At 34.0% G+C, this 13,318-nt stretch overlaps 1 protein-coding gene across 7 annotated transcripts in view; it reads right to left on the bottom strand.

Annotated features, from left to right (window-relative positions):
• LOC116164621 (serine protease inhibitor 42Dd-like) overlaps nt 1–10,961 on the bottom strand; it is a 37,289-nt gene extending 26,328 nt beyond the window's left edge. For 4 of the 7 annotated variants that reach the window (XM_031478814.1, XM_031478815.1, XM_031478816.1 and 1 more), the window contains exons 1-2: nt 10,472–10,960; nt 27–144 (exon numbers count right to left, since the gene is read on the bottom strand). In XM_031478814.1, coding sequence (XP_031334674.1) covers nt 27–137 — 111 coding nt within the window. In that variant the 5' untranslated portion in view covers nt 138–144; nt 10,472–10,960. Of the gene's footprint in view, nt 1–26; nt 145–10,471 lie in introns of all 7 variants that reach the window. The other 3 variants (XM_031478812.1, XM_031478819.1, XM_031478818.1) reach the window with 3 other exon arrangements.
• Nucleotides 10,962–13,318: the final 2,357 nt, after the last annotated feature.

The raw sequence follows: 13,318 nt of genomic DNA, 5'->3' as shown, positions 1-13,318 counted from the left end.
AGTCTTTAAATAATGAATGAACATACCTTGTAGACGTTGGCACTAAATATCCTATTTCCATCGGAAAACTCCTTGAGGAGGTCATTGTTGGCGTACGCTACAGCAGCACCCAGAATAAGTAACAGGAAGAACTTCATTGTGTATCTGAAAGAATAGACGTAAATGTTAATAAAAATGTAATTATTTGATTTACACATCATGTGACATGAGGTGACTATGAAGTTTTACTCAATGGCAGAGGGTCTTCTATTTCAATGGCAGAGACCTCCCTATAATAGTCTGATTAATTATATCACACCAAAAATGTATGACAAAATGGCAGTTTTAATTAATAAATTGCAATAAACGATTAAGCTACTAAAAGCAGATATTATGAAATGTGTCGGTCCATTAAAAAGTATCCGAACTTCTCAGACACCTGATGTTAAATGGTATGATATCAATTTAGTTCCTACGCTTATTTATGTAAATTGTTAATGATGTAATTTGTTTTTATAACCGTATTAAATTATCATAAATTCCATTTATTTATAAATTAACTAAACGTTCATAAACATATGAAATGATTTTATTTATATTATTAACAATATTAATATATAATTGTGCGTTATGGTGTAATTATTAATTACGCCTAATTGATGGTTAAATGTAAAGGGAGACGCGCACCTTCGTGGGAGCGGTGCGGCGAATCGCCCTTTTTCGATTACATTGATTTCAATACGCCCATACGCCACGCTGCGCTTCGGTTAAGTGAGTTTTCCTATTTAGTATATATAGTATATAATGAACGGCCGAAGAGATTTAAATCAATGTGGGTGAAAAAAAACGCTTCGCCACGCCGCGCCCTGCCGCACGTAGGCGCGTCGGCCTTAAGCGGGAATGTTTATACTGTTATCAATGGCGTCTTAGTGTCTAGAAAGTTACAAAACCCGGCTATGCGCAAAAGATAGGTAATTATGCTTACAAAGATTTTCTTAGCAAACCGAACTGCGAACTGACCCAGATAAGTAATAACCAACAATCCTGTTGAATTATTTTCGGGTTTCGGTCGATTTTTGATTCGTAAGTTCAGTTGTTAATTTGATCATATTTTTATTCCTTGAGGTTTACAGGAAATATAAATCAAAAATTTAAATTTCAAATTTAATATTTCCAACCGGAAGAATTCGAAGAAACTTTGTTCATAAGCTCAGTCTTATCTGAAAATAGCTACTCAAGAGAATTTTACCCAACTTGTGAGCTACCAAAGGGTAGAAAAAGCCTCCCTTAAACAAAAGCCATCAATGAATTCTGTGAGATTCTGTAACTTTTTAAGGGTAGTGAATATAACTTTGAAGTTTACGAATAAGTTCTCTTTAAGCATTTCGAAATATTAGCAGAAAACAGCGAGACACTTTTTTATACATAATCAATACACTACTATTACTTACTTCTGAAATTTAATTTTTGACTTTTGTGCTTTTCATAATTGTGCAAGTACTTTTGAGTGCACTATAGCTATTTGTGTATTAAGAGCGCAAAATGATATAGTGTCGATTGAAAGAGACAGTTGACGCGCGACGAAGGAGTGCGGCAATCTCTTGAAATCGACAATCAATTTGCGCTCGAATTACACACAAGATTTTTTCTACAATCGAGCAGTTCACATATTTCCAAAAATTTAAATTTTTCACTCAAATCATAGATTATTTTAATCTTATGTCCAAATGAAAGATGTCATTTACTCGTTGTCATTGGATACTCTGAGCAATGCATATTTGATTTATAGTTAATAATTGGGAGAGCGAGCGTTTTTTCTATTTTGTCGCTTATAAGCGACAAAGTGACATTCCTCGAAAAAGATGACGTTTGCGTTGTCAAATACGAGCGCAAATGCCTACTTTGGATATCGATTGTAGAAAAACGCAATTTTTTCCAGTAAGCAGTTTTTGTGATGAGTAGTGAAGCTGACTCATAGTTACAATCATATGCAAGTTGAATTAACGAAAGGTAAACCCTGGATCACTAGTTTGTGAACCAATTTCCAACTGTAAGTATACCGCATGGCGCATTCAAATTAGGTAATTAACTCACAAGTTGGTTAAAGTGATTTTTGGTGAAAGTAAATTTTCCGGTCAAAATGACAAGGGGAGGAGATTCCAATCAGTGGCTAACCGGGCACCCAACGTTGATTCCTCCTCAACTATTACTGGGCCACAGGAACTCATCCGCGCCTTCACCCAGGCCCTGAACCAGCAAAATGCCTCCTCTAGAACTGCATCAACCCCAATTCACATCCCAGCAGTGTAGTCTTCCCTAGCTTGCCTTACTGGATAACTTGACAATTCCTCAAATCCAGAAGCTCTTGTTTGAAAAGTGATTATACAAAACTGTTCGACAATTTTGTTATCAAGTATGTACACAACAAATTTCGTGGAATTTTCTCCATTTTTGTTGTCCGTTTTGTGGTTCTACATGCCGAAGCTAAGAGTAATTTCTTAAATTGCAACGTGTGGTCGTTTTAGAATTAAAAATATTTTTTTCATATTTGTATTTTGTTAACATAGGCCGCTTCATAGCGAACGTGAACAAAAGTATGTTTGGCAATAATCAGCGATAACAATAAACTTATCAGAGGAAAGCGAGCGTGGCTGCCACATTCCCTTGGGACCTAAAAGTTTCGTTTCCTTGCAGGTTTACTATTGGTTCAAAAGGGTGCGCTATACGAAGTCGTTGCGTTCATAAAGGAAGGCCCGTTTCGGTATTTCTATCGGGCGAGATTCAATTACTGAAAAAAGTTTGGGAGAGAGAGATTCTTGCTTAAGTTCGCAAGTCGAAACGTACTATTTGGGTGCGTTAAAAATAATTCTAGACAAATTGGCGAGCGATCACGTACAATGTTTGTGCGTGAACTGTTGCTACCGTTGAAGATTCATTCCGAGTTGATTTTCGCGAAACATCCTGTACCATTTTAAGTGCGTCGAAATTAAATTCTTGACGAAGTTATAAAAGTAGGTGCGCGTACTATTTTGTGTACGGGAGATTTTATTTCACGCATGTATAAAGATTCGTGGTACGATTTCAAGAACCGGAACGTGCGTTTATTGAGCGAATTCTATCCGAATAGAAGTACAGGATTGGCAATTTAACTTTGGGTAAAAACAATGAGAACTAAATTTCGGGTATGTCGTGGTCGTGGAGAAACAAAAGTAACAAATTCAGGTTTGTGATAAATTGATAGTTACCTGCAATTTTATACGTGTGCAAATAGACGAATAGCTGGGGATTGTGGGGCGAAGAAAAACTTTATAGCGGCCTAATCAAAGTCTTTTATTTACGAGTGAAAAAATTTACGCGAAGGAACATTTTCGTGTAGGTGAATTGCTTTTAAAACCACAGGACAAGAAAATGAACTGATCTTAAAACTCATCGACATAAACAAAGAATTTCTTTTTTTCGGATAGTTAACAGTAACGGTCGGTTAAAAGAAAGTTTCTCAAAATTAAGTGACGTCATTGGACAGCGCGTTGTGCGATAAATCAAATTCGTATACAACGACATACGACAGAGAATTTAAAGACAATTATTGCACGCAAAAAACCTAGTTAATAAATTGAAAAAATGTTTCAAAGCTCACTCCTGGGTGTTGCTGCGTAACACAACTGTAAATAATGAGTAACGAACAAATATAGACCATAGCAGCTATAAATTAGCGAATATCCGAAGACTGTAGATGGTCCAGGGGCCGAGATCTCGATGGAACAGACAGACAGGCAGAAAGACGAAGTAAAATCGGGCACATGAGCGTTACCTCAACTTCGATGTGTTACGCTAAAAAATTAGTATCAACACAGCCGAACATTGACACTTTATTCCTATGCATACTCACGATCTCGAGTATTACTTTCGCGAAATTGAAGCCGGTTTGCAATAGGTAAGGACATTTCTGTTTTGCATTCATCACGACTACCATCAAAGCGGTTTCCATATTTCTAAGGAAAGCGGCATTTTGCGGGGAGAAATGAGGTCACTTGTTACTAGAAGAGAATATTACCCACGCCAATATCTGTAAGTTGTCTTACATTTTTGATTTGTAGTGGTGGGTTATTTTTAGGAATTTGTATAAGAAATATTGTTCGAAGTAATTTTAATATTCCTAAAGGAATCGACCTATGACCCCCATTTGCATGAACATATTTTGTATTATACTTAATGATAAGAATCAAATCCAGACAAAGGATTTTGTAGTATTTCAGTTCTTTGAATGGAATTTTGCAGTTAACTTCAATAGAGTAGTAGAGTAAAACATGAAGATGAAAAAGGTAACGAAAGTTCGATTTTAATTTTTTTCTTACTATAAACGTTTTGTGACTAATTATTACAATATCCATGTTAAACACAACAGAACAGAACAGAAGTGCAACCTAAACGTAACGCTATACAGAAGTGCACAAATTTATCAATTCATTCAGTACGATGAAAAGGACACTCAACCGAATTAGAAATACAGCCAATGGATTAATGCAGTGATCCTTCGAGATCAAATAAAATTTGAATTATTGAAGAACCAACTAGCCCCAACGGCCAAAGGACTAGAGCTTCTGCAACAAGAAAGACATTTTTTGTTTGTTGTGGGGAAAGGTGCATTGGGATTGCAGTGAGACTAGGCCAGTGATTCAGAGCACTTCAGAATGTGTTCCACATTAACGTATCTTATCTTATTTTCCACCAATGAAAGAGGTACTGAAGGGCCTTTACGATAATTCAACAGGGTTAGTGAAAATTACAACAAATTGTAGCCATAAGAGAATCTAACAACTCGTATAATAAACTGGTTGAATTATTGTTAAAGCCCCATTGAGTAGGTGCACTATTTATGAAAGCTACTCGTAAATGGAATTTACCAGTAATTCAATGAAAGTTGTAAACAACCCGTACTGTTATAGTCTACGTAGAAAAGACCATTATGCCTTATTGGTCTAACTTTTACATCATGTCATCGAATTAAAAGCACATAGACACGCTAATTGCGTTTGGAATTTTACATCATAATCGCTACAAGATTATAAATAGTCTTATTGACTAAGAACATTCGTCATATTTACTGTGACTATTTAGACAACACAGCCTGAAGGTAATTGAGGTGTGGTATTTTAGAGTGCACTCAACAGTCTTCGAGACGAATTCGATCCCGTTAATTATTATGCATCAGAATCGAATTAATTAACCGTATATGAACTGTAAAAAAACAGTGAGATCTGATTTCCAGATGTTAACAGTCACGTTCTGAGTAAACCGGTGCATGCGATTTGAGGTTAAGTAGAAGATTAACATAAAATTAATAATTCCAAGACCTTAACACACTAATTTTTGTTTATTATGTATTACTTAAAAGTCGTGATGCAATTCTAGCCGACCTTGGCCAGTTCAATTGGAATATTTACCATTCGTAATAGGTGTCTTGTAAGACATGGGCTGTTGCGTAACAAATTTTCCATTGTTATGGTGTAGCAGAATAAACGTCAAAGGACTTTCCGGGTTCATACATTAATTAATTATTACTGATTAGTTCAAGATGCAACTTTGCCATTAAGGTCTTTTAAGAAACAGTAATTATTGTTTGGATAATATAATAGTGGAGATTATCGTTTATGTTAAATGACGATTTAGCAATTGATCTGATAGTATAATACGGACTATCGTAGACAGTACGTTTTTTCACAAATGTATATTCAAGTGTTTAACACGCGCACCGAGTTTAAAGGCAAGACGCGTAGCGGAGTGCCTTTAATCGTTGCCAGCGCTTTAAAGACCAATTATACACGCGTTTCTTATAGTATTTTTTATTATAAGTACCTGCAATATAATTTAAAAATAAGGAAATAAAAGTGAATCATAGCCATGGAAATGTCACTTGACGTTTGAAACTTGAAACTTGAAACTTTGACATATGCCTGGCGTCGCTACAAAAATTATCGTGTTTGTAATAGAAGTGATAATACACCTAGTAATGCACCGTCCATTCAATAGCTTATTGCGGCAGCAGAAGAAAAGGTGAAACTTGTAAAATACAAATGCAAAAGCCTATTATAAGGAATGTGAAAAGTAGTATTCTCCTAAAAGTAGTTCAAAACCGCAGAAGTGGTTCCGGACGGACGGTCGGACGGACAAAACGCAAACAATATCTAATTATTTTTAATTCTTAAACATTCTAAATTTATTTTAGTTTAAGAATTTAATTTATTTAGAAATAAGTAGTATAGCACGATTATTAGCGCCTTATATGTTGAGACAATTCTTTAAATGTTGTAATAATAAATTTGCAATCATTATAGTTCTATAGTTCAAGACTGGTTTTCATGAAAGTTCCGCTAAATAATCTAGTCAAGGGGTCCCATAAAGGACAGTTACGTAAAAAAGTACATAAGATTAAATGGGATTATTTCATATAAATCATTTTTTGATATCACCACTAGTTTCCGATTAATTAAGTGAATTAAATTTAAGATTACGAAACTGGTAGTCGCAACCAACAAAAGAAATTACCGCTACACCCTAGGCTACACCCCAATTCTCGATTATGTAGTTAAACCCCAATAAATCATCCCCTAAAGCTGATATCTATTATAGGCAAAAATGCTTGCTTCAAAACCTATTATTTTCGTTCTGTGCCAAATTCCACTGTTATTCTCGGACAAAAACGTAGTTTACCCTTTATTAAATTAATAATTCTAACTAGTTCGCGATAGTTGATCATTTTTATAGGTATACTTTAGGTTGAGATTTGAAAAAAAAAGTTCGATGTCGTTACGGCGCTCCAAAATTTTTTAGTTCGAGCTAGGAGGCCAAAGAGTTCCGAAAATTTACGATCATGCAAAGTGACCTGAAATTTTTCCCCTAATTCTATAGCCATTTTTTAAATTATCATTTGATATTTTGATACTTGATAAATACAGAGTTTGTTTCACAAACTGTATAAGTAATACACAATAGAAACTTAAAATTTCCTGTAATCCGAATTTTTCACAATTCTTTTTACTGCCATTATTTAAATCTTAGTCTATAGTCAAAGATTTCAGCTAAATAAAATGGATTAAAATTCATATAAAACTCTAAAACTATTATGGGAGCAAATTGAGCTATTACGAAATTTCCTAATTTTCGATAATGATTTGCTAACTTTACAGACAGACTTTGGCTAAAAACCGTCTAAAACCAAGTCGATAACTGTTAACACCACTAAGGTAAGGATGCACTGCAAACAGAACTCTTATACGAATGCACGTAGAATATCCACCGTGAAATAGATTTTTTTGCAAATTTTAATTTCGAATTATTGTCGAGCTTAATCTTGTGAAATCTTTTTATACCCGATCTAATTCCAGAGCCATAATGAGTGGTATTGAACGAAGTCGTAGCTACAACACGGGGTTCTAAAACAATGATGCAAGTACTCCACTTCATTTCTGGAACTGTAATTATTTTAAGTAATTTAACTTTTACTGAAACCAATCTGAAAGTTTGAGAATTATGGGGTACCATTCCAGTAAGGATGAAGATGAGTGCTGTTAGAAAATACAGTGCACCCCAAAATAGCAAATAGTAATGAATATACAAGACGCCGAATCTAAAACGATGCATCCATAAGTGCAGATGCGCCACTCTGTAGAACTAGTAAGAATGCATGTAGAACAATTATAAAAATTTTGAAGTTTCGGACCACTTTGTATGATCGTGAAGTTTTCCTTTAAAATGTGTCTCTAAAAGAGGAATTGTGAATTGTGTTTAGTTAAAAATAAAGTGCACGATATCTCTTGGACTGTGATTATTTCAAGTAAACTTGGGTGCACATAGTTTTGATTTTTTGAAATGGGAAACCGTTACGTTTGGAAAGTGCGCTGACCTCTTTAAAATTGTATTTTTTGCTATACGAAGAGTAATAGTTCTATAGAAGTTAGGTGCACGTAGAACCTCAGTCGAAAATTAGAGTTTTGACCCATTTTTTATTACTTATCGTTATTTTAATTTGAAGGAATAATTTTGCCGAACCTTTTTCGAAAGCTATCTACACCTGCAGAACTATTACGGTGTAAATAGAAGCATTAAAGAATTTTTTCAATTTTCGATAATGATGTGGTAACCACAAGAAACTCGGAAAAGTCATCACTACTTGCGTACCATTTTAGAGAACTGAGTGACAATGTACCATATTTTGAGGTATTTGGAGGAATTTCAAGAGAACGCTCTAATTTTTAAAAGTATTTTAGAGAAACTTGATAAAATGCTATAAAACTAGTGACCAAACACCCCTTAACTTGAGATGTGTTCGTTCCCACTGCGTTCACTTAAGAAAGGTGACCAAGTTTGAAAATTATTGTTGACGTTATTTAAGGGATGATATTTGTAGATTTATCCATTCATATTATGTATATTTTTGCATACCTATTTATTGCTGTTTTGTTATTGCTAACTTCACAAGAAATATGCAAAATCTGGTTATTGATAACTTCACACGACGTCTACTACGTACGGACTGGGAAAGATCGTGTTGACTTAAAACGAAATCCACTGACTAGGAGTTTAGTTAAAAGCAGTAAACGACCGGTCATCGTGCTTCTACACGGAGAACAATCTATTTCAGGGCCATCGTGGCCGACAGGCCCAGAAATATGTATACAGTACCATCGAGGTTGTTAATGTTACACCAAAAATACACGAGCATTTCAATAAAAAATTGTAAGTATTAAAAGAAATGTAAAGCAATTTTTAAAAAATGCTATGTATTTTGGAATATTTTGTGGGTCAAAATTTTTGTTTCAAGGAGGGAGGGAGGAGGGATATGAAAATCCCCAGCTAATTAAATTATTTTATAAACTTTAAAACTAAAATACGATTACTCAGTAACTAATCGATTAATGGCTATGTATGCAATGAGAACCCCTTCCAAATCATGGTAATTTGACCCCCGTTCCATTACAACATTTATGTGGGTTGTGATGCCTAATACTACATAGTTAAATTCGCAAGGACTATTTATTCATAAAAATTCCCCCTCCCCCATCATATAAAAATCGACCGGTTTTCGAAGGAGTTGCCCCATTTTTCGCTAGGACACCCTAGTATGTGGTTAAAAATATGTAGGTAAAAGTCATTTCCAAACGTAGTCATAGAAAAAAAGTGTTACATATTCATGAATCTGAAAGTAAGTCATTTCGTTAAAACGAAAATTTGTACGAGCGAGAGGCTTTCGTTTCCTTGGAGTCATCGGAACTAGTTTTACAAGTGTGTACTTTTTGGTCCCAATATCGAGGCATTCTCTGCGATGCAGAAAGAAACAAAAATAAAAAGGAGTTGATATTTAATCGATGAATTTATTTGTTGTTCTCAAGCTTCAGAATTAAAATGTAATCGTCTAACAGTCTAACTTAACTCATAGCATTCAGGTACAATTATCCCGCATAATGTTCAGATAGTTTAAGATAATTCACGTGTTCGATCAAGGCTTTCCCAAAATAAACTTTATAGCCATCAAGGGACCATCAAAATGCATAAGATGACACAAAAGTAAAATATATTTTTTTTCAAAATTTACGACAAATAATTATTTAGGGGTACGTGAGGAATTAAATCAGAACGCGTGTTGAATAAAATTTAAACCAAAATTACAAATAGCACGTGTGATGAATTACAATGAAAGAATAATAAAAAAACACGAATAAATATTGTAACGAACCTCCCCACGTACTGGGCAGACTTGCTAGTATCAAACCTATTATCGTTTTTAATTAAACTAAACTCATTGAATATGAGTAAATCTTGCACCGACATGGAGGGTACAAACTTGGGTGTTGCAAAAGATAGCTTTAAACTCGGCTTTCAAGTACTTTATAAAGATGATTACCTTGGAATGGATTGATATTTATTTCTGTCTTATTATAGGTACTGTTAAATATAGATAAACAGAAATAAATGGCTGAACGTTTAAACAATTTTCTTGATACAAAAATTCTGTTCAATATCAACATAGGAATATACTTGAACATTGCTAGATTACGAAAAGAAGACTGCTGCCTACTATTTAAAAAAACCACCCCTTTCATCTCTCGATCCCTTTAGATTTAGGCCCCAAATCATGGATATTATCTAATAACATACTAAACAGGTTTGATGGTAGCGTCAAAAAACATTACTCTAATTATTGTCATTAATACGTGGTTGACGATTCATCCACAAAAACGAGTTTTTGCTAATAAAAAGATTAAACATCAATAATTTATAGTTACACTTTCAGGCCAATAACAGTAATAAACACGACCAAAGAATTCCTGCAGGTGGTTTACGTGTACACGGAAAAAACAGTTTTTTGATAATAGTTATGGTAATCTGATTGTGTAGGGGAATTATGCTTACGCACGAAACCGTCTAATGATTTTGGTAAATGTTAAATGAATGTCGAAATTACATGATAGGTAATAAAAGAGCATACACTTACGATTACAATGGAGTATTTTGCACAAGTGACAGGAACCTCTAACTGATGTAAACTAAAACAAGTTTCAGTTTGACGGTCACTACAAACCTCGGTTCACATGCAGATGAGCAAGGACTTTGATATCTGCTGGAGGGTTATCTGAATAAGTTACTTGTATCCAACTAAACGGTACGTTTTAATATATTACTACGGCAAATAAACAAATCAGAGAGAGATGGCGCATAACTGAAATGAGCTAACAGCATTTGTTGTTAAGAGGCATGGGAAAACCAGTCATTGAAGTTCTCATTAAACATTTCTAACTGTGTAAAAACGTATTTTCAAAAGTTAATAGCACGCGATGCTCTGCATTGTAGTGCAAAAAATTGCAGGATGAAGGTATTTATTTAACGAAACGAAACAATAGGTTATAGTAATGAACAATGTAATATTTAGGATGCGAACGATATACGCTTGTGCAATACACATATACGCAATCAATATATTAGTCAAAAACCACTTTACTACTACACTAAATAGATGAGATTACAACATTGCAATTATTACACAATAACAATGAGATTTTATTACCCCAATGAAGCTGTCCTTACCGCGTTTCAAGCGTGACCACACTGATTGTCATACAATATTAAAATTTAGGAATGCCTACTGTAATTTTACTTCCGATAAAAATATTATGGCACATAGCTTTGAAGTAAGGTTTGCATAGGGGCAGTCTATAAATGAAATGGTGCAGAATTCGATATGATTATGAGACTATATAGGGTGGGTTTTGTGTTTGCGTAGAAACAGCATTTGTTTTGAATATGGCGCAGCAGTGGCTATCTATTTCCCATTTGCACGATGAACTATTTTTTCACTGCATTTTCGCACGGAATCTTGTCACACCCCATGGAAAACCAAAAACAATTATTTCGCTATCTTTTTTTAAATTTAAATGCGTAGAAATTAATTTCCCCAAATCTGAATGGTAATGAATGGTAGGTAAATTACCGTTTACTGGCAGCAGGGGCTTCCTTTCTATGCCGTTTGTTTTGTGATTAGACAAGTTGGGTCATATAATATGGACATTACGTAACTCGGCATTCTTTAAAGTTTGGGTTTTTAGAATATAGGGCAGTGAAGTATTTTAGTGCCTAGGGATTAATACCACATAACTCTTGTTTTACTTTTACAATTTGATATTATTTACACTAGATTCTTGTTTCATCTACCCGGTGCGTTGATATTTCTTTCTGATTTTAACAGAATAAAATATAGTCATTAAAAGCACATGTTTATTTATTTAAATTATTATAATTAATGTTGAAAGTTCAATTAGTCATATTGCCATTATTGAAATTCCGGTTCCTGTAGCGACCAGTAGTGTAAAAGTCCTTCTCATACCATGCCCAGTGTATTCTTTTGGTTTTTTCGAGTTTATAAGTACGACGCCACCTTTCTGCATATTTCTCCAATAAAGTGAATTCTCATCACAGCTCGATGACATTTTCCTTTTGAAAATTTCTGGAAAATCTGGAGTTATTCATGTTTGCTTGCCGCGTATATTGGCATATTTTTTAAACATAAATGTCGATATAGTGTGCTCCTACTACTGTAAACGATAATTTTACTATCTGGAATTTGTATGTGAAAAAGAGATCCCAAATCTTCGATTACTTCAGTCTTCATTTTGACTAATTCACCGCAGATGCACGCGCCAAAAACGCCTATTATTATTATTATTGCAATGTGTAAAATACATGGTGATCCAGATTGGACTGTATATGATCTGTTTTTTTGAATAAAACACAGTTTGTTTCAAATAAAGTCGGGACTTTCTTAGTTAGAAAGACGTTGAATTATAAAAATTATATATTTTTTGTACTGAATCCACATCTGTAATTAAAATAACAAAACAACATCGCATTTTTGAGATATATTATTATACCATATCACAGCTTATTGCATTTTCTACAATAGTTCTTAATTTACCATACCCAAAATACTTCAAACGACAAAGATATTTCACTTATCTTCATTTCGATCTAGTTATCCATGAAAATGATAAAAATACCTAATAGGATTTAAAAAAATAACTGAAACTAGGACATATTATAGTAGGTTGTTAACAAAACAAGGATAACAAGTGAAATTAAGTAATACATATAAAAATCACTTACAAGTTACACTACATACCTCCCTATGAGAAAGAAGGTGTTCAAAAAGGTTTCCATTTTCTTCAATATAGGGCTCGTTAAAAGCATATTTTCTAGGAAATTAACTTACACAGCCAAGTAATAAACACCAAATTCAGTTGTCAGATACTTTACAACATACAAGGTCATTTTACCGTTTTCATAGATAACTAGATCGAAAAGAAAATAATTAAAAATCTTGGTTATTTTAAGTATTTTAGTAATTTAACTGTCTTTCTAATTCTACAACTAAGACTGTATATTGGAAAAATCCAAATTTTATTGTTAATCGTGAAAAGTAGACTAGAGACTTGGCAATTATGTATGAAATATGATGTCGTGCAAATGCCCTCCACGATTCCACTAACACGGTACAATTCTTTTAGCGAAGATTTCCGTTACAAGCTCCAATAAATGCTCTGAGAGATAACATGACCAGGAAATTTGTGTGGCAATCACGAGCTTGTCTCTCGCTGTGCGCGCGCAAACGGAAATGCCCATAGATTCACCCCTTTACGTCTACGGCCAAGAACGACAAAATTCTTTAAACCTTTTAGTTACCTAGTATGAAATACGAAAAAGGCAAAAATATAAAAATTAGAAAAATTGAAAAACCCTTTTCATCTACAAATCACAAAATTAAAAGCCAAAAATAAAAATTTCGTTAAAA

Source organism: Photinus pyralis, unplaced genomic scaffold, assembly GCF_008802855.1.
Source record: "Photinus pyralis isolate 1611_PpyrPB1 unplaced genomic scaffold, Ppyr1.3 Ppyr1.4_LG2, whole genome shotgun sequence".
NCBI lineage: Eukaryota > Metazoa > Arthropoda > Insecta > Coleoptera > Lampyridae > Photinus > Photinus pyralis.
The sequence above is the reverse complement of the archived record's forward strand: the minus strand, read 5'-3'. Positions and strand labels throughout refer to the sequence as shown.